Source organism: Varanus komodoensis, unplaced genomic scaffold (assembly GCF_004798865.1).
Source record: "Varanus komodoensis strain SLA01 unplaced genomic scaffold, ASM479886v1 scaffold80, whole genome shotgun sequence".
Classification (NCBI taxonomy): Eukaryota; Metazoa; Chordata; class Lepidosauria; order Squamata; family Varanidae; genus Varanus; species Varanus komodoensis.
The window spans coordinates 1135614-1162055 of record NW_025336482.1 but is presented as its reverse complement, the minus strand read 5'-3'; the positions used below and the strand labels follow the sequence as shown (position 1 = coordinate 1162055).

Below are 26442 nucleotides of genomic sequence, written 5' to 3'. Positions count from 1 at the left end.
TGGTGGCCCATCCTGGGAGCTGCAGTCCCCGATCCCACCATGGGGCCAAACCTTCCCCCTTGAGGCCGCCCTCCGGTGGCCCATCCTGGGAGCTGCACTCCCTGATCCCCCCATGGGGCCAAACCTTCCCCCTTGAGGCCGCCCTCCGGTGGCCCATCCTGGGAGCTGCAGTCCCTGATCCCATCAATGGGCCAAACCTTCCTCCTTGAGGCCGCCCTCCGGTGGCCCATCCTGGGAGCTGCAGTCCCTGATCCCCCCATGGGGCCAAACCTTCCCCCTTGAGGTCGCCCTCCGGTGGCCCATCCTGGGAGCTGCAGTCCCTGATCCCCCCATGGGGCCAAACCTTCCCCCTTGAGGCCGCCCTCCGGTGGCCCATCCTGGGAGCTGCACTCCCTGATCCCCCCATGGGGCCAAACCTTCCTCCTTGAGGCCGCCCTCCGGTGGCCCATCCTGGGAACGGCAGTCCCTGATGCCATCATCCCCTTCATGGATCAGAGCCTTGCCTTGGTGAAGGGGCTTGTGTAGCACAATGAAGCGATGAGCTAATTCGTGCAGGGGCACCCAAAATGGACAGGTCACAGCAGAGAGCGCTGACAAAACGTGATCCACTGCAGAAGGAAATGGCCGCCCACTCCAGTCCCCTTGCCATGAATCCCCATGGACTGTTCTAAAAGGCAAAACAATACGACACTGGAAGATGAGACCCCCAGGTCAGAAGGTGTCCAATGTGCTCCTGGGGAAGAGCAGAGGGCTAGTTCTAGTAGCGCCAGGAAGAGTGAAGCGACTGGGTCAGAGCCGAAAGGACACTCAGCTCTGGATGTGTCTGGTGGTGAAAGGAGAGCCCGGTGCTGGAAAGACCTGCGATGTCGTCCCACCTATGGAATGCGCTCCCCAGAGAGGTCCGCCTGGTGCCATCATTATTTGTTTTTCGGGGCCAGGCCAATACCTGTTTATTTAAACGATATTTTAACTGTTAATCACTGTCACTATTTATTGGTTTTATAGAGTTGCTGAAATGCTCCAGATTTTTAATGTCTATTCTATATCTGTTTATTTGTTTTTAAGCCGCCTCGAGGCTTTCTGCGACGGGGGTGGCATAAAAATGCTATCAATAAATGAAGATCTGTACTCCATAGCAGGGGTCCTCAAACTTTTTAAACGGGACCAGTTGAAAGGTGCCAGAGGTGGACACATGCGGTGAGGCAGTGCCTTGCTCGATCGGAGATCATTTTCCCAGAGGGCCCAAATCAGTGTCTGCACAAGCAAGCCACCGCCTCCCTGCATGCATCGTGAGGGGGTGGCGTGCGTGCGCGGGGTGAGGCGAGACGGATGACGGTGGGCGCGGCACGTCCAAAACCTCTGAGGTGGACAGATAAATGGGCATGGCAGGCCAGATATGGCCCTCGGGCCATAGTCTCAGGACCCATGGTACACAGCCGTGCTGAACTCCTTTCCCAATTTTGAACCAATCAGTGGTTCCGTGTCCAGTTCTCACTGTTGCTTCTAGACCCACACAGAGGTTTCTCAAGAGACACATAAGATGGTCTGGTATTCCCCACTCTTTAAGATCTTGCCACAGTTCTTGTGATCCACACAATCAAAGGCTTTAGCGTAGTCAATGAAGCAGAAGTAGATGTTTTTCTGGAACTCCCTGGCTTTCTCCATGATCCAGCATATGTTGGCAATTTGACCCCAAGTTCCTCTCCCTCTTCAAAACCCTGCCTGTACTTCTGGTAGTTCTCGGTCCACATACTGCTGGAGCCCAGCTTGTCGGATTTTGAGCATGACTTTGCTATTTCTTATTTTATTTATTTAAAACGTTTATATGCCGTCACCACATGCCTCAGCATCTCGGGACAGCTTCCAACACAGAATTAAAACAATAAAACGGTAACAAGTACAGTAAAATTATATAAAAACAAAAAAGAAAAAGCAACTGTTAACACTGAAATTAATTTTTAAAATAGCCATTAAATAAAAAGGTTTTGACCTGCCGCCGAAAGGAATATTGACACCACGTCAGGTGCACCTCTCTGGGGAGCACATTCCAGAGTCTGGGCGCCACAGCAGAGAAGGCCCTGCTCCGAGTTGATGGCCTTTCTACCTCTCTCAGATAGCGTTCCCGGAGCAGGGCTTCTCCTGCGGATCTTAGGGGGCGTGAGGGCGTATGAGGAAGGAGGCCGTCCTTCAGGTATCCTGGTCCCAAGCCGCTTAGGGCTTTATAGGTTTCCCGCACCTTGAATTGGGCCCGGACTTCAACTGGGACAGTGGAGCTGGTAGGGGACCGGCGTTAAGTGAGAGCAACGGCCGGTCCCCGTCGGCAGCCTGGCAGCTTGATTCTGCACCAGTCGAAATATCCGGACCATTTTCAAGGGCAGCCCACGTAGAGCGCATTGCTGGAATGCAGGCGGGAAGTTACCAGAGCATGTATCTCTGTTGCTAGGCACTGCTTACCCAGGCAAGGACGCAGCTGGTGGATCAGTCGAAGTTGTAAGAAAGCACTCCTTGCCACCGCTGCCACCTGGAACTCCAGGGACAGATCCGGGTCAAGGAGCACTCCCAAGCTGCGGACCCCGTCCTTTAGAGGGAGCGCTACCCCGTCCAGGACAGGGCCCAAGTCACCTACCCAGGAGCTCGAATCACCACCAACAGGACCCCCGTCTTGTCTGGATTGAGCCTCAGTTTATTGGCCCTCATCCAGCCCATTAGCTCGGCTCAGTACAGCCACCGCCTCACCTGGAGCAGATGCGAACAAGAGGTAGAGCTGGGTATCGACAGCGTACTGATGGCTCCGCAGCCCAAACCTCCTGATGACCTCTCCCAGCGGTTTCATGTAGATGCTGAATAGCAAGGGGGACAAAATGGGCCCCTGCAGAACCCCATGGCATAGCTGCCATGGCGCAGAGCCACAGTCCCCCAGCACCACCTTCTGGAATCGGCTGGCCAGGTAGGAGTGGGACCACCGCCATGCAGAGCCTCCTACTCCCAACCCGGCCAGCCTATCCAGGAGGACACCATGGTCGATGGTATCGAAAGCTGCTGAGAGGTCCAGGAGGACCCACAGGGACGCACTCCCCCTGTCCTTCTCCCTGCACAGGTCATCGTACAGGGCGACCAAGGCAGATTCAGTACCGTACCCGGGTCTGAAGCCGGACTGGAAAAGGGTCCAGATGGTCAGTTTCATCCAAGAGTGCCTGGAGTTGTCCCGCCACCACCCGCTCTATCACCTTGCCCAAAAGCGGAATATTGGCCACTGGTCGATAATTGGCAGCACCTCTGGGTCCAGGGATGCCCTCTTCAGGGCAGGCCGGATCAATGCCTCCTTCAAGGGGCCAGGACATGGCCCTCCCTCAGTGAGCCATTAATAACCTCCTGGACCCAGGGAAGGGACCAAGCCTGTAACTGGCCTCCTCCAGGAGCCAGGAAGGGCACGGGTCAAGAAGGCAGGTGGTAGGACGTACCGTCCCAAGCAGCTTGTCCACATCATCAGGCCACAACAACTGAAACTCATCCATTAAAGATGGACCAGACAGAGCTCTGGACACTTCCCATACTGGAACAGTATCAACCGTGGAGTCCAGATCGCGGTGAATCGGAGCGATTTTTTCCTTAAAGTGCTGGGCAAGGTCGTCAGAGGGGGCTGCCGAAGCTGCGACCATGTCATTTTCCTGGCCAGCGTGTGTCAGGCCTCACACTTTTCAGAAAAACTCCGCAGGACAGCACTGTGAGAAAGCAATGGAAGCGGAGAAGAACGGCCTCTTTGCTGCCCTCGCCGCCACAGCATAGGCTTGATAGTGAGCTCGTAAGCGTGTTCGGTCAGATTCATCCCGTGATTTCCTCCACCTGCGCTCTGGCTGTCTCCCAACCTGCTTCTTTGCCTGCAACTAAAGCGCATACCATGGTGCCGAGCGGGCTCTGCTAGGCAGGATCGGGCAGTGCGGAGCGATCGCATCAGTCGCCCTGGTCATCTCCCTAGTCCACGAATCGACCAGGACATCAATAGGAGCGCCAGCTTCATCAGCAGAAGAATCCCCTGGAGCCCTCAGGAATCCATCGGGACCCATCTTGCTCCGAGTGTGGAGCATATTATAGGGTCCGCACCCTTCTCGAGGGAGGAATCAGCCCCAAGCACAAACCTCACAAGGAAGTAGTCTGACCACAACAAGGGAGTTAAGGTCAAGTTTCTCAATTCCAGGTGACCCTTTTCCCACCCCTTCGAGAAACCTAGGTCAAGCCTGTGACCCCTTTCATGGGTTGGGCCAGTGATATGTTGGAAGCTATGAAGTCCTGAGCTGCCCCGGATAGTTGGCATGGAAGTTGAAGTCCCCCAGGAGCAACATCCTCGGGGTCCCCAACACCAGATCTGAGACGATCTCCGTCAGCTCAGGCAGGGAGTCTGCTGGACAGGAGGGTGGGTGGTACACCAGCAGGGTCCCCAATCCGTCTCGGTCACCCAACATCAGGTACAAGCACTCAAGAGCTGACCTCGAAGGGACAGGAAGCCCCTGAGGGGAATGTCGGCTCGGTGGATTAATGTGACCACCCCCCCCCGGGCGTGATCGGTGTTGTACCAAGTATCCGGGCGGGCATAATCGCCGGAGGGAGATGTCTCCCCCTGCACCCGCCCAGGTCTCGGTCATACATGCCAGGCCAGCCCCGCATCCAACGTCAAGCCATGAACGAGGGATGTCTTGTTATGGACCGACCTGGCGTTCAGCAGCAACACTGTCAGGCCCAGGGGGCGGCTGACATTGCTGCCAGGATCCTTCTGGTTGGGGGAGTAACCGGAAGAGGGGGCCGGTATCAAACATCGGTCCCTCCTTCTCCTATGCTGGCCAGTTAGACCCCCAATGCCGTACCTCCCCCTGCCCAGCACGACCCCAATGGTGGCGCCCTCATGCTCCCCAGGTAAAACCATCTCAAGTTAAAACCAAATAAACCACCATCGCTCAAAAGAAAAAAGAAAAGAAAGAAGAGAGAAAGAGAGAAAGAGAGAGGAAGGAAGGAAGGAAGGAAGGAAGGAAGGAAGGAAGGAAGGAAGGAAGGAAGGGAGGGAGGGAGAGTGGGGGGAGGGAGGCAGAGTCCCTGGCGCAGCCCGTTCCCTTGAGGCCCCAACAGCAGCGCACTGCCCCTTGGCCAGTCCCTCAGGGCGCGATGTCCAGCGTGCGCCTGGCGGGAGGAGAGCTCCGTCCGCCCGGCCCGTGGCAGCCCCAGCACAGCACGGCTCTCCCCTGCGCCTGCGCACGCAAGGGAGGCGAGGGCGAGAGCGTGAAGTCCCTTCCATGGTGCAGGTGGCAGAGGCTGCGTCTCTGTCCCCACGCTGCGCTCAGCGGCACAGCTCAGCATGGTGAGGTGCAGGGGCCAGTCTCTCAGGGCACCCATGTGGAATGAGAGCGATGGTGCGGTAGTTTGAACGTTCTTTGGCATGGCCCTTCTTTGGGATGGGAATGTAAACTGACCTTTTCCAATCCTGTGGCCACTATTGAGTCTTCCAAATTTGCTGGCATATTGAGTGTAGCATTTTTACTGCATCCTCTTTTAAGATTTTGAATAGCTCAGCTGGAATACTGTCGCCTCCACTAGCTTTGTTGTTGCTCAGACTTCCCAAGGCCCATCTGACTTCACATTCCAGGATGTCTGGCTCAAGGTCAGTGACCACCCCATCGTGGTTCTCAGGGACGTTGAGCTCTTTCTTGTATAGCTCTTCTCTGTAATCTTGCCACCTTTTCTTAATTTCATCTGCCTCTGTTAGGTCCCTGCCATTTTGGCCTTTTATCATGCCCATCTTTGCATGAAACATTCCCTTCATGTCTCCAATTTTCTGGAAGAGTTCTCTGTCTTTCCCTGTTCTGTTGTTTCCTTCTATTTCTTTGCACTGTTCATTTAAGAAGGCATTCTTATCTCTTCTAGCTGTTCTCTGGAATTCTGCATTCAGTTGGGTGTATCTTTCTCTTTCTCCCTTGCCTTTCGCTTCCCTTCTTTCCTCAGCTATTTGTAAAGCTTCCTCAGACAGCCATTTTGCTTTCTTGCATTTCTTTTTCTTTGGGATGGTTTTGGTTGCTACCTCTTGTACAGTGTTGCGAACTTCCGTCCATAGTTCTTCAAGCACTCTGTCTATCAGATCTAATTCCTTAAATCTATTTATCACCTCTACTGTATATTAATCCGGAATATGATTTAGGCCAGTGGTGGCGAACCTCTGGCACGCATGCTGCAGTGGCACAGAGAGCCCGCTCTGTCAGCATGCGAGCCAAGTCGCCCCAGCATCGCCCCAGCAGCAGAGCACCAGATAACAGCACACAGAGGGGCCATGCGCATGCTCGGAAAGGAGTAGCGGTGCCAGGTGATGACATCACAAGCCACAACTCATTAGCCGCGACTTGTTCGAGCTTTGCATGTCTGGCCTGTGCACTGCCAAGGAGGGAGGGAGGGAGGGAGGGAGAGAGAGAGAGAGAGAGAGAGAGAGAGAGAGATTTGCTTGGACTGGCTGTGAGTTTTAATACATGAGTTTTTAATAACACAAGATTTTTACCTTGAATTTTCTTATACATGAGTTGTTTTGTCTAAACTAAAACCTCAATATTTGGGTTTTATTGCAGTGTTGGCACTTTGTGATAAATAAGTGAATATTTGGGTCATAGTTTGGGCACTTGGTCTCTAAAAGTTTCACTATCACTGATTTAGGTCATACCTGTTGCTTTTAGTGCTTTTCCCTACTTTCTTCAATTTAAGCTCAAATTTTGAAACAGGAAGCTCATGATCTGAGCCACAGTCAGCTCCTGGTGTTGTTTTTACTGACTGCATAAAGCAGGGCTCCTCAACTTATGGCCCGCGGGAAGGATCCGGCCCGCCATGCCCATTTATCCGGCTCGTCTCAGAAGTTTTGTACTCACTTGGAGAAAATGATCTCCGAGTGAGTCCAAAACCTCTGAGCCAGTGCAGGTGTTCTATAAAACTGAGCAGAGAGAGAGCCGGCACATGCGCCAAATTGTAGCAGCTCAACTGCTCATGCACCAGCTCCACCCCGCCCCCCACTGCACACATATACAGAGCGGGGAGCAGAAGAGAGGCGGGATGAAGAGAAAGAGAGACAAAGACGGCAAACCTGATCCCCACTTATAGAATGTGCTCCCCAGGGAGGTCCGCCTGGCGCCGTCGTTATTTGCTTTTTGGCGCCAGGCCAAGACCTTTTTATTTAAACAATATTTTAATTGTTGATTTTATTTATTGGTTTTAACATATTGAGCCAGGATGTTTCCAGATTTCATATGTGTGTTATATGTATTTATTTATAATGTTGGAAGCCGTCCCAAGGCTTATGCGAATAGGACAGCATCCAAAAATTCCAAATAAATAAATAAATAAAAATGAAGAAACTAAAAATGGACTGAAAGTAAGTAAAATATAACTTTTTAAATCTATTTTTAAGAATGCAAGCCCTGGGGCAGCTAGCTGGCTGCAAGGCCTTCTCCTCGTGAGCAAGCCACCGCCTCACCATGCCTGTGCTCAGGGTGTCCACGCGCGCCCAGCCAGCCTTCACCCGCCGCCTCGGCCTTTCAACTGGAACCCTGCTGAAAAGTTTGAGGACCCCCTGCTGTATACTGTCATAGAGCACATTACGAGAAAGGTGGGACTAGATGAATCACAAATTGGAATTGCTGGGAGATATATCAACAAACTCAGATATGCAGATGATACCACTCTCATGGCAGAAAGTGAAGAGGAACTGAAGAGCCTCTTCATGCGGGTGAAGGAGGAAAGCACAAAAGTTGGCCTGAAACTCAACATTAGGAAAACTAAGATCATGGCATCCGGTTGCATCACTTCCTGTCAAATAGAAGGGGAAGAAATGGAGGGAGTGACAGATTTTATTGTCTTGGGCTCCAAGATCACCACAGACAGGGACTGCAGCCAAGAAATTAAAAGACATTTGCTGCTTGGGAGGAAAGCTATGGCAAATCTAGGCAGCATACTAAAAAGCAGAGACACCACCCTGCCGACAAAAGTGCGTACAGTCAAGGCGATGGTTTTCCCAGTTGCAATGCATGGCTGTGAAATTTGAACCATAAGGAAGGCTGAGTGCCAAAGGATTGAGGCCTTTGGATTGTGGTGCTGGAGGAGACGCCTGCGAGTCCCTTGGACCGCAAGGAGATCAAACCGGTCAGTCCTAGAGGAGATCAACCCTGACTGCTCTTTAGAAGGCCACATCCTGAAGATGAACCTCAAATACTTTGGCCACCTAATGAGAAGGAAGGACTCCCTGGGAAAGACCCTGATGCTGGGGACGATGGAGGGCAAAAGAAGGAGGGGGCGGCAGAGGTTGAGGTGGCTGGATGGGGTCACAGGGGTGCTGGGTGTGAGCTTGGGTGGACTCCAGGGGATGGTGGAGGGCAGGAAGGCCTGGAGGAGTGTTGTCCGTGGGGTCGCGATGGGTCAGACGCTACTTCGCAACTAACAACAACAACAACTCATCCTAGGAAGAGCAGCTTGCATGGCGAAGATCCCAACTCTGGCACCTCCAGGTAAAGTTATGAAAGGCTGGCTTTCCTGCCTGAAATTCTGCATAGCTACAGTGTCAGTCCTGAGCTAGAATGACTCAAGGTGACTCGGTGACAGGCGTCTTTCTATGACCACACTAATATAACACCTGTTCTAAGTGTGTAGGAAAAATGGAACACCAATTTTAAGTCATGAAAAATCATGCTGGCAGGGGAAGATTAATTGCATTTCCTGAGCCCAGCTCACCTAATGAGAAAGCAGAACGAAACAGAAAGGTTTCTAGAAAGTTAAATTAAAAGTTAAATGAGAAAGTTTTTTAATTCAGTTTTGCACTTCAGCCAGTCGTGGTTACTACCCTGCTAATTGGTCCAGGAGCGGCATTAAGTGTCCTAGGCCGAACCTGAACATAGGCTGAACCAAACAGAGCCAGAAGATAGAAACGGACACCCTGTACCCTCTAACCTCAGCTGAAACTGCCATTTTGATGGCACGGCAGTTTACTCACAAGGTTAGCGCCTGAACTCAAGTGGGTGTTTGTTCTGCTCTGCTTTTCCCTGCAGGAGTTCCCATTTGAAATCCCATCGTAGTTCTTCCAAGACTGCAGGGTTTTTCTCTCTAGCTCGGCTCCTTCTTTCCAGGCAAATGGTGAACTACTGGGCATATTTATGAACTTTGTTAACAATTCTATTATGCATGTTCCCTTAATAGAATAGTTCCCTTATACATCTCTTACTTGTGTAGATTGCCTTCTATTAAAAATTGGCACTACACATTTTTGTCTGAGAAGAACAAAGAAACAAAGCATCCCACTCATTCTAAAGAAAATTATTTCATGCAACTGTTTTCCAGATTTTTTTTCAAACATAGCATTCGCCCCCACCACCCCCAGTCCTTCTGATTCCTCCCATCTTTAATATATCAGCAGGAGAGGCCCTGCTCCAGGAACCCTCCCTGAAGGAGGTAAAGATGGTCTCCACCCGGAGGGCCTTCTCTGTGGTGGCCCCCAGACTGTGGAATGCGCTCCCCAGAGAGGGTCGCCTGGCACCGACATTATATTATTTTCGGCACCAGGGGAAAACCTTTTGATTTGCATACCATTTTAAGAATTAGAATTTTTTAACCTGGTTTTAACTATCAACATTCGCATTTAATTTTTTAAAATCTTGATTTGGTTTTAATTTTGTTTTAATTGGTGATATGTTACTGTTCCCCTTCATGTGTCACTGCTTTGTTGTGGCGAGGGGCTTGCGTAGCTCAATGAAGCTAAGAACTATGCCATGCAGGGGTACCCAAGACGGACAGGACATAGCAGAGAGCTCTGACAAAACGTGATCCACTGGAGAAGGAAATGGCAGCCCACTCCGGTATCTTTGCCATGAAAACCCCACGGACAGTACCAAAAGGCAAAAAGTTATGACGCCGGAAGATGAATTCCTCAGGTCGGGAGGTGTCCGTTGTGCTCCTGGGGAAGAGCAGAGGGCTAGTACTAGTAGCGCCAGGAAGAGCGAAGCGACTGGGTTAAAGCCGAGAGGACACTCAGCTCTGGATGTGTCTGGTGGTGAAAGGAGAGTCCGATGCTGCAATATCTATACTCCACAGGAACCTGGAATGTAAGATCCATGAATCAAGGCAAGCTGGATGTGATCAAACATGAGATGACAAGACTGAACATCGACATCTTGGGAATCAGTGAACTAAAATGGACAGGAAGGGGTGGATTTAATTCAGGTGACCATCAGGTAAACTACTGCGGTCAAGAATCCCTCAGAAGAAATGGAGTAGCCTTCATAGTCAAGAAAAGAGTAGGAAAAGCAGCACTGGGATACAATCTCCAAAATGACAGAATGATCTCGGTTCGAATCCAAGGCAAACCATTCAGCATCGCAGGAGTCCAAGTCTGTGCCCCAACCACTGGTGCTGAAGAGGCTGAAGTTGACCGGTTCTATGAAGGCCTGCAACACCTTCTAGAAATAACACCAAAAATGATGTCCTCCTCATCATGGGGGATTGGAATGCTAAAGTAGGAAGCCAAAAGATAACTGGAAAAACAGGCAAGTTTGGCCTTGGAGTACAAAATGAAGCAGGGCACAGGCTGGGAGAATTTTGTCAAGAGAATACGATGGTCATAGCAAAGACTCTTTTCCAACAACCGAAGAGACGACTCTACACATGGACATCGCCAGACGGTCAGCACAGAAATCAGATTAACTATGCGCTCTGCAGCCAAAGATGGAGAAGCTCTATACAGTCAGTAAAAACTAGACCAGGAGCTGACTGTGGCTCAGATCATGAGCTTCTTCTTGCAAAATTTAGGCTTAAATTGAAGAAAGTAGGGAAAAGCACTAGGCCACTCAGGTATGACCTAAATCATATTCCCAAGGAATATGCAGTAGAGGTGACAAATAATAATAATAATAATAATAATAATTATTATTATTATTATTATTATTATTATTATTATTATAACATTTCTATGCCTCCCCTTGCCGAAGCCTCGGGGCGGCTTACAACACAATAAAATACATTGAAATACAATAGAACAGAATAAATTACCACTAAATACAAAAATACAAAAAATACACTGAGATACAAACATAATAATATAAAATTAAAATTATCAGTATAAAATAAGTAAATAAAGAATATAGGAGGAGAAAAGAGAAGGAAGAAGAAGTTGCTCTGGCCAGATCATATATTTTAACAATGCCAGTAACGACAGTGCCAGGCGGACCTCTTTGGGGAGTGAATTCCATAGGTTGGGCGCCACCGCAGAGAAAGCCCTCCTCCGAGTACTTACTCTCCTAATTTCTTTCATGGAGGGTTCCCGGAGAAGGGACTCTCCCGCAGATCTCAAAGGGCGGTCGGGCATATACGGACGTAAGGGCTCGTTCAGGTAGCCAGGACCCAAGCCGTTTATGGCTTTATAGGTCATAACCAGCACCTTGAATTGGGCTCCGGCTTCAATGGGAAGCCAGTAAAGCTGACGGAGGACTGGAGTCATCTGAGCATAACGTCCCGTCCCCGTCAGCAGCCTGGCAGCTCTATTTTGCACCAATTGAAGTATCCGGACCGTCTTCAAGGGTAGCCCCACGTAAAGCGCGTTACAGAAGTCTAGGCAGGAAGTCACCAGCGCGTGTGTCACCGTCGCCAGGCAGTCGTACTCCAGGTAGGGGCGCAGCTGATTAATCAGCCGAAGCTGAAGGAAGGCGCTCCTCGCCACCGCTGTCACCTGAACTTCCAAAGAAAGCTCTGGGTCGAGGAGTACTCCTAAACTGCGGACCTTGTCCCTAAGAGGGAGTGTTGCACCATTCAGGACCAAGTCAAATCCACCCTCTCCGAAGCCCGATCCGCCAACCAACAGGACCTCCGTCTTGTCTGGATTGAGTTTCAGTTTATTGGCCCTCATCCATTCCATTACCTTGGCCAAACACCGGTTCAGCACAGCCACTGCCTCACCTGGATTAGTGGAAAACGAGAGGTAGAGCTGGGTATCATCAGCGTATTGATGATTCCGCAGCCCACACCTCCTGATGACCTCTCCCAGCGGTTTCATGTAGATGTTAAACAGCAAAGGGGACAAAATGGAGCCCTGTGGTACTCCATGGCATAGCTGCCATGACGCAGAGACATGGTCCCCCAGCACCACCTTCTGGAATCGGCCATTGAGATAGGAGCGGAACCACTGCAAAGCAGTGCCTCCGACCCCCAATCCCGCTAGCCTATCCAGAAGGATACCATGGTCAATGGTATCGAAAGCCGCCAAGAGGTCCAGAAGAACCAACAGGAATGCACTCCCCCGTCCTTCTCCCTGCACAGGTCATCGTACAGGGCGACCAAAGCAGATTCAGTACTGTACCCGGGTATGAAGCCGGACTGAAAAGGATCCAGATAATCAGTTTCATCCAAGAGTGCTTGGAGTTGTCCCGCCACCACTTGCTCCAACACCTTGCCCAGAAACGGGATGTTGGCCACAGGTCTATAGTTAGTGGCCATCTCTGGATCCAGTGACGCTTTCTTCAGGACCGGTCGTATTACCGCCTCCTTTAAAGGGGCAGGCACTCGACCCTCCCTCAGAGAAGCGTTAACCACTTCCAAGATCCAGGTCCCAATCCCGTGCTTGGAGTTATTTATTAACCAAGACGGGCAAGGGTCCAATAGGCAAGTGGTGGGACGTACTCGTCCAAGCACCTTGTCCACATCATCAGGCCGCAATAACTGAAATTCATCCAATAATTCCGGACCAGATGGTGACATTGGCACCTCCCCAGAAGGTTCTGAGTCACTAGTGGAGTCCAGCTCATGACGAATCTGAGCAATTTCCTCCTTGAAATGCTTGGCAAAGTCGTCCCAGTGGGCTGTCGAGGGTGGCATGGGATCTTTCTTGGGGCCTGGCTGTACCAGCCCCTGTACCACCTGAAAGAGCTCCGCTGGACGGCACTGTGAGGAGGCAATGGAAACGGAGAAGAATTTCTTCTTCACCGCCCTCACCGCCACAGCATAGGCTTGATAGTGAGCTCGTAAGCGTGTTCGGTCAGATTCATCCCGTGATCTCCTCCACCTATGCTCTAGCTGTCTCCCAACCTGCTTCATCGCTCGCAATTCAGGTGTATACCAAGGGGAAGAGCGGACTCTGTCCGGTGGGAGAGGACGCTTGGGAGCGATCGTGTCCACAGCCCTGGTCATCTCTCCGTTCCACAGTTTGACCAGAGCCTCGACAGGAGCACCAGTCTTGTCAGCCGGAAACTCCCCCAGGGCCTTCAGGAATCCATCCGGATCCATCCGGCTCTGGGGGCGGGCCCATACAATCAGGTCCACACTCTTATAGAGGGAGAGGCCGCTCTTGAGCACAAACCTCACCAGGAGGTGATCTGACCATGACAGGGGAGTCAAACATAAGTTCCTCACCCTCAGGTCATCCTCTTCCTGCCCCGTCTAGAAAACCAGGTCCAGAGTGTGTCCACGTTCATGGGTCGGGCCGATGACGTGTTGAGACAGGCCCATGGCCATCATAGAGGCCATGAAGTCCTGAGCCGCCCCGGTCAGTCCAGACTCGGCATGGAGATTGATGTCCCGCAGGACCAACATCCTGGGGGTCCTCAACACCAGGTCCGAGACGGTCTCCGTCAGCTCAGGCAGGGAGACTGTTGGGCAGAAGGGTGCACGGTACACCAATAGAATCCCCAATCTGTCTCGTTCGCCCAACACCAAGTAGAGGCACTCCAGCCCTGGTCTCGAAGGGACCGGAAGACCCGTGAGAGAGATGGAGGCTCGGTAAACCAACGCGACTCCCCCTCCCCTCCCTTCTGGGCGTGAACAGTGTTGAACCAGATACCCAGGGGGCACAGTTGAGAGAGGGCAACATCCCCCCCCCTCCCGCCCAGGTCTCCGTTATGCAAGCCAGGTTGGCCCCCTCATCCACAATCAAGTCATGGATGAGGGAAGATTTAAATAGATTTAAGGAATTAGATCTGATAGATAGAGTGCCGGAAGAAGTATGGATGGAGCTTTGCAACATTGTACAAGAGGTAGCAACTAAAGCCATCCCAAAGAAAAAGAAATGCAAGGAAGCAAAATGGCTGTCTGAGGAAGCTTTACAAATAACTGAGGAAAGAAGGGAAGTGAAAGGCAAGAGAGAAACGGAAATATATACCCAACTGAATGCAGAATTCCAGAGAATAGCTAGAAGAGATAAGAATGCCTTCTTAAATGAACAGTACAAAGAAATAGAAGAAAACAATAGAATAGGGAGGACCAGGCATCTCTTCAAGAAAATTGGAGATATGAAGGGAAGGTTTCATGCAAAGATGGACATGATAAAGGACCAAAATGGCAGGGACCTAACAGAGGCAGATGAAATTAAGAAAAGGTGTCAAGATTACAGAGAAGAGCTATACAAGAAAGAGCGTAACGTCCCTGATAACCACGATGGTGTGGTCACTGACCTTGAGCCAGACATCCTGGAATGTGAAGTCAGATGGGCCTTAGGAAGTTTGAGCAACAACAATGCTAGAGAAGACAGTATTCCAGCTGAGCGCTTCAAAATCCTAAAAGATGATGCTACACTCAATATGCCAGCAAATTTGGACAACTCAACAGTGGCCACAGGATTGGAAAAGGTCAGTTTACATTCCAATCCCAAAGAAGGGCAATGCCAAAGAATGTTCAAACTACCGCACCATTGCTCTCATTTCACATGCTAGCAAAGTTATGCCCAAAATCCTACAAGCTGGGCTCCAGCGGTATGTGGACCACGAATTACCAGAAGAACAGACAGGATTTCGAAGAGGCAGAGGGACTAGAGGTCAAATTGCCAACGTACGCTGGATCATGGAGAAAGCCAGGGAGTTCCAGAAAAACATCTACTTCTGCTTCATTGACTACGCTAAAGCCTTTGATTGTGTGGATCACAACAAACTGTGGCAACTTCTTAAAGAGATGGGAGTACCAGACCATCTTATTTGTCCCTTGAGAAACCTATATGCAGGGCAAGAAGCAACAGTGAGAACTGGACACGGAACCACTGATTGGTTCAAAATTGAGAAAGGAGTTCGGCAAGGCTGTATATTGTCCCCATGCCTATTTAACACTTGAAGAGCATATTGTGAGAAAGGTGGGGCTAGATGAATCACAAATTGGAATTAAGATTGCCAGGGGAAATTTCAACAACCTCAGATAAGCAGATGATACCACTCTAATGGCAGAAATTGAAGAGGAACTAAAGAGCCTCTTGATGCGGGTGAAGGAGAGTGCAAAAGTTGGCTTGAAACTCAACATTAGGAAAACTAAGATCATGGCCTCTGGTCCTATCACTTCCTGTCAAATAGAAGGGGAAGAAATGGAGGGAGTGACAGATTTTATTTTCCTGGGCTCCAAGATCACCGCAGACGGGGACTGCAGCCAAGAAATTAAAAGACGCTTGCTCCTGGGGAGGAAAGCTATGGCAAATCTAGACAGCATACTAAAAATCAGAGACATCACCCTGCCAACAAAGGTGCGTACTGTCAAGGCGATGGTTTTCCCAGTTGCAATGTATGGCTGTGAAAGCTGGACCATAAGGAAGGCTGAGCGCCAAAGGATTGAGGCCTTTGGATTGTGGTGCTGGAGGAGACGCCTGCGAGTCCCTTGGATTGCAAGGTGATCAAACCTGTCAGTCCTAGAGGAGATCAACCCTGACTGCTCTTTGGAAGGCCAGATCCTGAAGATGAAACTCAAATGCTTTGGCCACCTAATGAGAAGGAAGGACTCCCTGGAGAAGAGCCTGATGCTGGGAGCGAAAGAAGGGGGCAGCAGAGGTTGAGGTGGCTGGATAGGGTCACTGGGGCGACGGGTGTGAGCTCAGGTGGACTCCAGGGGATGGTGGAGGACAGGAGAGCCTGGAGGAAGGTTGTCCACGGGCTCATGATGGTTTGAGCACAACTCTGCGACTAACAAGCGAAACGGGATGCGAGGGGGCTGCTGTGAGGCTCCTGGGCCTGCAGGGGGCGCTCCTTGTCCTGGCTGGCCAGGGCCAACAGGAAGTGCAAGGCCGAGAACATAGACTTTAAGGATAGACTGAACGCCTGGTTTTAGCCTTTTTTAAAACTCTGTGATGGTGAATTTTAAATGCTTTTTATGGAATCGTGACTCCCCATCGAGCTTCGACTAATGGATGGTTCAGAAGTTTAAACTCCTGCCCATAAACGTCCCCATTTGAACACTTCTGTGCTACCTGATATACAAAAAATCCCCCGTGGCTCTCCAGACGTGCAATGTAGAGGTGCAAGAACCGGGCAGAGGCTCGGTCCTCAAGGGTGCGAGGCCGTGCAGAAGAGCAAGCTCGGGTGCGGCTCCCAGCATGCCCCAGGCGGCTGGGCTTGCAGGGGAATGCTGGGAGGGGTAAGGCTTTATTAGGGGCGCGACCCCACGCGCGCGCAGACCGCGGTGGGGAGAGAGCCCTGCCGCCCCGAGCACCACGGATCGCCCTGGCCATTGCCCCGTTCACTGCCCGCACTGCAGGATTGCTCGATTCGTCAGGCGCCTCCAGCCCAACCTCAACGGGCGGCTCTTTCAGATTTTGCGCGCCGCCGTGGCGCAGAGCCTGGGGATCCCTCTGCCAGAGAGCAACCTCCGCCGCCGCCGCGACAATGGTGGGTGGCAGCCGGGCGGGGAAAGGGCGGGGGGGGGGTCCTGTGCGCCGCCCCTCCTTGCAGGGCCGCGCTCTGCACGCGCGCAAGGAGCTGCCGCCAGCGCCCCGCTGCAGGGGGGTCCCTTCCGCGCGCGCACGTGCGGGGCCCCGCGGCCGGCGGTGCGCGCGGGGGCCGCGCGGGGGCGCACGCGCTCGGCGGGAGGAGAAGCGGCCCGGGCGCTTCGCGGGTCTCCTCGGCTGCAAGCCCCTTGAAGTCCAGAGGGCTTTGCTGGCTGCGGGGGCGCTCAGGCGCAAGCCCGTCGCTTGGGACATTGCTCGCCCCCGGGAAGAGCCGCGCGAGCCTGGGCGTGCCCGCCCGCCCGCCTTACTCGGAAGTAAGGCCGCCTGTGCCCAGCGGCACTTACTCCCAGGTAAATGGGTCCTGGGTCGCCAGCCTGGCTGCAGGGTTGTACGGGTCCGCTTGGAAGTCAGCCTGCCACGACATTTATTTCCAGCTCTTGGTGTTGTTGTGTCTTAGTGCCTTTGTGTTGTTGCGGTTGTAAAGTTAAGCGTGCAGCGATTTGGAGCGGTGGGGCGTGGCCGCCTCCTTCACGCCCTTCCCAGAGGCAGCTGCTCCTTGATGGCTTGTTATTTAGTAATTTAGTTACCTTGCAAAGTGGCTGTTGCAGCAGTAATGCTAAGCAGTCAAAATTCCCACTCACTAAGATAAGGCACTTCGGGAACAGCACCGTATAACTGAAATGCTCGCACGTGATTATAAATTGGGGTTCACACCCCAAGTTCAGGCACAAGCTTGTTTATGAGCGATACCAAAATAAGAATAACCCACCTTTCTGGTTTTGCAAGTCTTTCATTAGAGTGCAGCTCTTTGGGAAGGAAAGGAGAAAGCCTCCATGTTTAAGAGCAGTCCACCTGGTCTGGTTGCCCAGGGCTCTTTGTATATGTTCCTTGGAAGGGGAAAGGTTTGTAGGATATTGTCTGCCAGGGTGTAATTAACATACTGAGCGTTGGAGGGCTGTTTCTGCCTAAACACACACAGAGTTTGTGCCTTCCGGAAAGACACACTTAGAAGTGTGTGTCTTGGCCTCAGGTCCATATCTGTTGCTTCCATTCATAAAATGCACATTCCTTGAGATAAGCTTTGGTGCATACAAAAGCTTTTAATAAATAAACACTGGCTTCGGCGAATGGGGCAGCATATAAATGTCTTAATAAATAAATAAATAAATTTTGGTGTATGTGTGGATTTCTTGACAGCCCCTTTCCTCATCCTGGTGTCTCCAGGTGGATTGGACTACAGCTCCCAGAATCCTCAGCAAGCAAGGATTCTGGGAGCTATAATCCAATCCATTGGGATGGCCACTCTCAGAAACAGGATTCTGGGCCAAAGTGATCTTTGCTCTGATTTGGGCCTGTCTTCCATGCTGAGAAAGGGTTGCTGATGGGAGGGCCAGCTGGACTCCAATTTGCAAAGCCGGAAAGGCCGGTCATTCATTTTGAAAGCACTCCTAAACAAGCATGCACCTGAACTTGGGGTGGGAAGCCCAATTTATAACCACATGCAAGCATTTCACACTTAAATGGTGCTGTTTTGGGTAGTTGGAAGGGCTTCATCCTCCTTAATGGTTCCATAAAAGAGGCCAGTATTCTTATGCCCATATTGCAGATGGGAAAGCTGAGGCTGAGCAGCTTGACTGGTCTAAGCAGGTTGGTGGAAATTGCAAGGTTAGGGGGCTCAAAGTGGCGCCTTAGTTGCTGTTTAGCCCGCAGACCTCGCCATGCCAGGAAATTTGCCGCGGTGCCAAAACCTCTGGATCCTGGCCCTGACTTGTCCGAGATGGGGATGCTGGGCCACTGTCTCACAAGGCTGCTTTGCTCCCCTCGCGCAGGCACGTGAATGCCAGCCCGCGGCTTGGGAGGAACCCTGGAGAGGCCTGGCGCCCATATGGATCTTGTCAGTTTTAATTGGGTGAAATATAGGGTGGTGGTGTGGGGGGAGATCCAGCTGCGCCCCACACACCCGCTGCAGTAGGGGGTCTCTCAGCCACCTTCCCACCCCTCTCCGTCCCCGCTTTGGAGCGGACGGGCGTGTTTGTGAGTGGTCTGGGGTGTTGGGGAAAGCATCCCTCCTGCTTGGCGGTCAGGGGGTCAGCGCCTCGGCGGGGGCCGGGCTGGGGTGCCGGCGGGGCCCGGCCTGTGGGACGGTGCCGGCGCACCGACAGCGTTTGGCTGCGGCAGGCTTTGGCTGTGGGGTTTCCGCCCAGCGGAGAGCCGCTTGCTCGAGCTGCCAGTTACCCGCTGCAGCTGTCCGGGCTGGTGGGGCGGAAAGAGGGCCCGGGAGGGTCTCCTTTCCCGGCGGGCCCCCTGCCAGGGCTGGATGGGGCAGGGCCGCAGCCACGCCAGGCCCCCACACGCTCACAGGCCCGGAGAAGGTTCAAAGGACCCGGTGGAAATTTCTTATGGAGTGTGAGAGAAATTGGATCTTGGCAAGGCATCCGTGGCAGCAGACGCTGCCAGACCGGACGGAGTCTTTTCCAAGCCCAGTTTGGGGAAGGGGTGTTGCGTGTGGGAGACAGCACAGAGGGTTTTGTGTGTATCTGTAGTATATTGATCTCGAAGCAAAGGCACAAGCACCCCCCCACACATACAATTGCCGACTGGAGGCACTGTTCCAGGTTGTGAGTTTGTTGTTTTCCAGATTAAAAAAAAGTAAGGCTTTAATATGCTGAGGAATAACTGCCAGGTTTCGGAAAGCCAGTTTTCATTCCCAGGGAAAGAAAATGAGCACATGGAGAGTATAATAGCTCTGCTTGCTGGACTGGTCCAAAGTCCAGTGCCTGGTTTTTGACAGCAGGCAGGCAAATCCTTCCAGGGAATACAAGTCCAGGACTTGTTGGCTTTCCCTGTTTGGCAATTGGAGGTAGACAGCCATTGGAAATGGAGGCTCTACTCCAGCTTCCAAGAAGGGCCACCACATGGGCATATTTCCTTTCTGTGAAATATGTCTGATTTTCTCCTGTCTGGCTTTGGATAAATACAGATGACCAGGGGCCAGATCAGCTGTGCACGTGTGGATCTGTAACCTTTGAAGAGACAATGCTATTTTCAGCCACAGTTTTGTTCAGGCTGGCGTAGAGCATGGGTGCAGAAAGTCTTTCAGCCCGAGAGCAGAGAAAGTCTTTCAGCCCGGGAGGAGAGATGCCAGAGATGTTCTCGTGCGCTGCCTCAAAGGAGGTGAAGCCTGAAAGAAAGCAGATTTCAGCTTTGTGTCCTCACTGATGGTGTAAGGGAGACATTTTGACTTTTCAGGATGGGGAAAAAGCCTGGCGGTTGGTAGCTGGCCTGAGCTTTTGTGGCCCTCTGTGCCATTGCTTGGCCGTTCAGAGAAGGCTGTGACTGCCCCCGTGGCCAGAAAGGCCGGCCGAATTACACCTGTTGCTAACCCCCATCTCTCCTTTCTCACGTGCAGGCCGAGGACGACGTGGCATCACTGGTCCACCGTTTCTACACCCTACAGACCGAGCGAGTTGAAGCTTACCACCTCTTTGAAGAGTGAGTCGGTGTGGCTCGAGGGGGTTGCGCTTTGCTGCCCGGTGATGGGAGAATGCCCTCCCCCTCACAGACACACACATTTGCCTGGGGAAGGCCCCAAACCCGGTCTCCAGCTGTGAGACTCGGTTGGAAAATATAGGCTGTGCCCAGTGATCCCGGGAGTCAGCCTTTCCTCCGAAAACAGCTGGATATTTCAGCCTGGCTATGCATGGTCCGGAGAAAGTGGAAAGAAACCTTTTCGTTCCTCTCTTCTAATTCCAGACCCCAGAGGGGCCATCCCACGAAGCTGATGGGTTGGAGATTCGGGACAGGGCCAAGGGGGAAATGTCTTCACCAGCTGCCAAGTCGAATTCCCGTCCACAGAATGGGTGGCTTTACGGGGCGACTGGAAACATGCATGGAAGAACAGAAGGCGATTAGTCCTTGTGGTTTTGTGCCCCTTCCAGGCTCAGAAACTCTGTGCCAATGTATACCACTTGCTGGGGAGCATGGGCAGGGGAGCCTGCCGCTGTTCCGTACAGCTTGGGGGTTCCCCTTGGGGTCAGTGGGAGAACCGAACGCCAGTCCCAGTCCAGTCCAGCACAGCCCTTGCTCCGGTGAAGCCCTGCTTGAGGACAGAACAAAATTATGCATTTTGAGCAGGCCGGGCGTCTTGCTTATCTCTGCAAGCCGCTGGATGGACTCGCGGGACGCTGGCCAGGAGATGCGCCGATCCTTGCAGCTCCCTTACCTCTACCCCGCACACCCACCGTATTTCCACGCCGATTTGTCCAACTGGGAAAGAAGCCCAGCAGGATGCCCCCCCCCCAACACACACACTCCCCCCCCCACCAACTTTGACTCCGGGTGCTTGATGAAGTCCAGATGAGAAGAAACGCATCGCTGCGGCACCTGTCTTTTATTTGCGCAGCAGTGGGGAGAGGGAGAGCTGTGTTTGTGGATAATTTACTTCTGGGGATTGAGAACCAAATGTCCGACCCCAGCACCCCCCCACGGCGCCAACCGAAAGGGCTTTTGCGCTGCAGGGGGCGTGGGGCAACACCCCCTCTCCGGTCCCGGCGGGCACCTCTCCAGGAGGGGAACCGTGGCTAATTCAATAACGCGCTCGGGGAAGCTGGCCCAGGGAGTTAATGCGCAAGGTCACGCCAGTGCGGAGTGTGTTTTCTGGTACGTGCGTCGTGAGTAGGTCAGCCGGTTTTGTCGAACGCCGTGGCGGCAAATGTCCATCTCTCACAAGGCTGTGTGTGGCACATTTCCCCAAATTTGACAAGAGGGGGCTTGTGTCTGCCTTTGTTACAGAGGTTTTGTTGAAAATTTGAAAAACTTAAGGAGGGGATCTCATGAGAGCATCCAGTCTGACCCCTGCCCCAATCAACGTCGAATCACCCTCACTCACGTGTGGAACTCAGTGTGGGGGTGTCAGTCATGAAGTAGGAGCAGGAGATCGAGTTTAAATGTCATGAAGCTCACTCAGTGACTTGGGCCAGTCCCTGCCTCTCAGCCTGACCTACCTCAAAGGGTTGTTGTGAGGATAAAAGGCAGGGGAGGATGCCCATGTAAACTGATGGTGGTTCCTTGCAAGAGGAAGATATGCTAAAAATGGAATAAAAAGCACTCAGTGAAGGTAAACGGCTGGCAAAGTTGTGGTCACATTTAACATGGATTTAAAAATAACTTACATCCCTTTATAAGGGCCCATTCAGAGCTGCATTTAAAAAGCTCAAAACCATGAAAGCGTGTGGAGATACAATAAAGGACAAAGCCAAGACGTAATTTCATTGTTTTATTCAGTGCTATTTTATGGCAGCAACAGGAACCTAAAAATAGCCATCATAAAAATGGCATTAAAGCCCTGGCAGCAGAAATTCCTTCAGAACAGCCAGCTGTGAAGTATAATTAAGTTTAAGATTTGTGTTATGCTTTTGACACCAAGTGCCACAGCGTCTTGTCTTAATCTTAACAACAATCTTATCAGGTAGGTCAGCATCATTATTCCCCATTTTGCAGGTGGGGAAGGTAGTGGCTGAAAAGTGGACCAGACTCTGGCCAGTGTAGTAAGTTCATGAGAGGGTGAAATTCAAACGGGGGGTTTTCTGATTCCCAGCACAGTCTGTCAGCCCCTCTGCTACACCAGAGAATGATGAAAAAAGGTCCATTGAAGCAGAAAAACCTACATTTGATGCCCCCAAATATGCTGAGAGCGAGGACTCAGTCACTGTCTGTTGCAAAGGCATCTCATGGTTTCTGGCCCCACCACCAGAAAGGCCGTGCGCTTTGTACCCACCTACCTGTGTCATTGGGACAGATGAAATAGTTAAGTTGCTAGTCCTCATGGGTTTGGAACAAGGGCTGATTTAAACTGGATCCCAGGAAGGGGCTTTGCTCCAGGTTAGGCCTTTGGTCCATCCAGCTGATTAGCAGTCGACCTTTGGTTTGGAAAGACTCTGAAGGACTAGCTACTTGATCTTTGCATAACTGCAGATCCCAAGAACTGGATGTAGGCATTCCGCAGTCACGGCGGTGGTTTTGACCTTCCTGGTTAGGACCAGGCAGCAGCTTATGGGGAATTCCTGGCTGTCCAAAGCCTCGGAACCTCAGCCATGGGCCAGATCCAGAGGGGCACAACACTCTCCGGCGAGTGCCGGTGCTCTGGCCGCTTCTCAGCTTTTCTGCCCTTTTGGCCCCGTTCTGGATGGCCAGGCCGAAGCATAAGGAAGGTGCCACGTTCCTACATTTGGCCCCTTGCAACGTGGCCCCCGAGAGCTTGTCCAGAAGAGGATTGTCCCGCTGGGTGGGAGAGGCCTGCGCCCCGTCTCGGTGCCTCACGGGCCACCAAACCTCTCGCCCTGCAGGGGCCACCGGGCTTACCTCCGAAGTGCCCCGAACTACGACTTCCCCCGCTACCGGCAGCTGGTGCACGAGATCACGGTGGCCTTCAGCGGCATCTCGCGGGACATCTTACAGATCAAGGAGAAGCTCGGCGGGCCCTCCGGCCGTGCAGACCTGGCGCAGCACCTTGCCCGCCTCCAGGAGAAGGAGAAGGAGAAGCTGGAGCTGGTAAGCTGGGGAGGGGCCGTGGGGTCGCTCCTCCCAGCCGGCACAGGGGTCGGGTGTGGGTGCTGACCGGGAATCCCAAATGGGCATTTATGGTGTAAGGAATTCCAGCGCCTCGAGGCAGAAGCGTGTTGTGTCGTCGAGTTGTGGGTTGCTGTTAAAATGTGGTTTATCGCTTTGTTCGAACCTGTCTGGGTAACAAACCCTGGTTAGCCAGCCGCTGTTCACAAACCAGCTTCTCTTCCTGGCCTGTTTGGGGTTAACAAGGCAGGAGTTGCTCATGTGGCTGGGTTCGGACTGCAAGAGAGCCTGTGCTTCACCCATGGTTCAGGAACAACCCCTGCTCAACCTCAGGCATTGGTTATTGTGCTGTCTGAACCCACCTGAGAGACCAAGCCATGGGGAGCAGCCCAACATTAAACCATGGGCTCTCTGCATGGGTTGTTGTTGATTAATCCCCATGGCCTCAATGCTTTTAACTTCAGTTCCCATCAGCCCCACGCAGGGCAAGGCGTGAACGCCAGGCGTTCCAGCCCCAAATTTCGAGAGGCGCCACAGTAAGCGAAATCTAGCATTTACGGCTCGCGTTTGCCCAAGGCGTCGGTCCCAGGGAATGTGTGGGGCGGTCAGGGACGCATCGGCCGGTCCGTCCCTCTCCGCTGGGGCCTCACCACCTCCTCCCCCGGCGTCCCTCCCCTCCAGACCGCGCAGCTGCAGCTGGCCAAGCAAAACGTCCAAGACCAGCCCGGTGAGGAAGCGCATGTGGAAGAGGTGCGGCAGCTGAAACACAGGTGCGTGATGTGCTCAGGTGGGCATGGGGTCGCCCAGCCCCATCGCGGGGGGCAGGACTCACTCTGGCTGCTAAGGAGCCGCTTTGGGGCAGGGTTCAGGGTAGGGGTGGGGGAGAACACCCCTGTGCCACCCATGCAGCCCCCCGTGGAGGGGTGGGTGACAGCGACTCGCGGCCTGGCCCAGAGTGATGGATTTCGTTCCTCTGGAGGGAGACGCCGTTTGGGGCCCTGCCTTTGAGAAGTATATGGCCGTTGGAGGAACACGGGAAAGGAAAAGTCAGGAGAAGCCCAAGGGAAGCTGGCCTGTGTGTGTGTGTGTGTGTGTGTGTGTGTGTGTGTGTGTGTGTGTGTGTGTGGTGGTGGTGGTGGTGGTGGTGGTGGTGGTGGTGGTGGTGGTGGAGGAAATGGGTGACACACCGTACACTTTAAGCAAGAATCGTGGAAAGGGGAGCATTCCGAAAGGGGGACCCTTATTCTGAACACACGAGATATCACGCAGCCCTCCTTCCCACCCCTGCTTTGGGGACCGCTTCCCATGATTCCCCTCGGGAGCACTGTGACTGAATTTCCCACAATGCACGGCTCAAAACCGTATCGGGAGGACTCCTGGTGCCAGGGGGTGTCTTCATGCGAAGGGGGCATGCAGTGCTGTGGAAACTGCTGTGGGGGGGCGCAGTCTCCATGCTTCCTGCCTCCACTGCAGCGCGGAGGGCGAGGGCTTGCAGATTGGCGAGGCGAAGACCTGGAAGGCACCCTCTCTCCCACCCACTGCGGTCGAGCTTTTTGGGTGGCGGGTTGGCCGGAGGCCTCGGGAGGGGTCCTCGGAGGCCGAGCCCCTTCCCCCGTGTGCATGGCCGTGTCTTCGGGATGGTGGGCTTCTCCCCTCCACCCCGTCCTGTCCCGTCCCACCGCTGGGTTGCCTCGCTCGTAGCATTTCATAAACAAGCACCAGGCCTGCGAGGGAGGCGGGCGGAGTGGGGCGCAGGCGAGCACGGCTAATAGGGTCCATATGCCGCTTTATTTATCATTTCCATCCGGCTCCCACAGGCTAATTCAAACCATTGAGACAATCAGCGAAATTCTCCAGGATTTCAAGTACGATTCGGAAGAGATTGGTTGACAGGACGTCCCGCGGGGGAAGCCGAGGCGCGGGGGGGGCTTCTGGCAACACTCGGCTCTCCCCTGCCTGCCTCCTGCCCGTCCCGGCTGCCTCCGTGCTGACCTGCGAGATCGCTGCCTTGCACGCAGGCCGATGCCCCGGTGAGGGGCTGAGCGGGAAGCCACACGCCCGACACAAGGCAGCCGGGTCCCGTTCTGCGCGATGCCCATCTGATGATTCTGCCCTGAGTCTGGACTCACATTCCAGGACAGAGGAAGGTGATGGGTTTTCTGTGTCCTGGAAAAAAAATATTTCACCAATCTACAAATCATGAATCAATAAAAAAAGCATATGTTCTTTCTCTTGCACATTTCTTTCTCGTGGACCAGGTTGGTCATGCTAGAACGTTCTTTATCGCAGCCCCGGGCCTGATCCGTCTTTCAGTAGGATGCGCAACTCTCAGGGAGAGGGTGTGTTCATGGAGATAATTCTGTGGAAGTCGATTGATTTAGCTTTCGCAAAATTGCCTTTTCTTTGACTTTGAGGCTCTTTTCTGTCTTTTCTCCAGCCTGTCTTTTCTTTGACCACAACAGGCAGGAGATAACAGCCAAACGGGCCCACGCCCCACATATCGGATCGGTATCGTTTCATTAGAAGTGTTCGAATCTCCCCATTGATAGCCCAAGCCCCCAAACATGGAGGTCCAGCTGGACAGCTTTCTTCCTGCCAAACCTGTTAGACCACAACCCCCAGTCCCACTGGCCACCAACTGGTCTAGCATATCTCTGCTTACTTTCTTCTCGAGTAGTTCTACCTACCATCCAGGAAAGCTAGATGGAACCTCTCTGGTCAGGAGCAGTCTATCTCGAAACACCAGATGCTGAGAGATGAATGGCAGTGGACAACTATTTATCCTAGAACTGGTAAACTGCTCCTCATCGGGGTATTGTGCAAGTTAAAGTGCCTATATATATATATTTTAGGTGTCTCTCAATCCAAACGGAGCCCTGCAAAAGCAGAGTCTGGAATTTAGTAACAAGTCAGGAAATGTTTGCCTCAGCAGTCACTGCTTGTTTGAACTTGGCTGGGGGGCATCAAAGGCCACCAAGTTGGTGTCACCATATTCTGGGCCCTTCTGCCTGTTTGCTCCGGTGCCCTCGGTTATGGAGCAGGAAAAGGTTCCGGGTCTAAAGTTAGTCTCATTTTATTGACTCTTGTCAGACCCTTGAACCCGGAGCACTAGAAACCAAGCTGCCGCCTGCCTTTCTCTTTTTGGGCCCCTAGGTCCTGGGTCTGGCCTGCTTTTTGCAATCTTAAATAAG

At 52.6% G+C, this 26442-nt stretch overlaps 1 protein-coding gene across 1 annotated transcript; it reads left to right on the top strand.

The window, feature by feature from the left end:
- Positions 1-16299: 16299 nt before the first annotated feature.
- Positions 16300-25479, top strand: REX1BD (required for excision 1-B domain containing). Its single transcript, XM_044456006.1, has 5 exons — positions 16300-16625; positions 20094-20176; positions 23029-23233; positions 23933-24021; positions 25069-25479. The coding sequence occupies exons 1-5, from the start codon at positions 16623-16625 to the stop codon at positions 25139-25141; spliced, it is 453 nt and encodes a 150-aa protein (XP_044311941.1). The 5' UTR covers positions 16300-16622; the 3' UTR covers positions 25142-25479.
- The last annotated feature ends 963 nt before the right edge of the window (positions 25480-26442 follow it).

Bases quoted from the DNA above. Each gene is read 5' to 3' on its own strand.
- REX1BD (XM_044456006.1), top strand. The intron at 20,177-23,028 runs GTGAGTCGGTGT...CTCGCCCTGCAG, and splicing joins GCTTACCACCTCTTTGAAGA to GGGCCACCGGGCTTACCTCC. The intron at 23,234-23,932 runs GTAAGCTGGGGA...CCTCCCCTCCAG, and splicing joins AGAAGGAGAAGCTGGAGCTG to ACCGCGCAGCTGCAGCTGGC.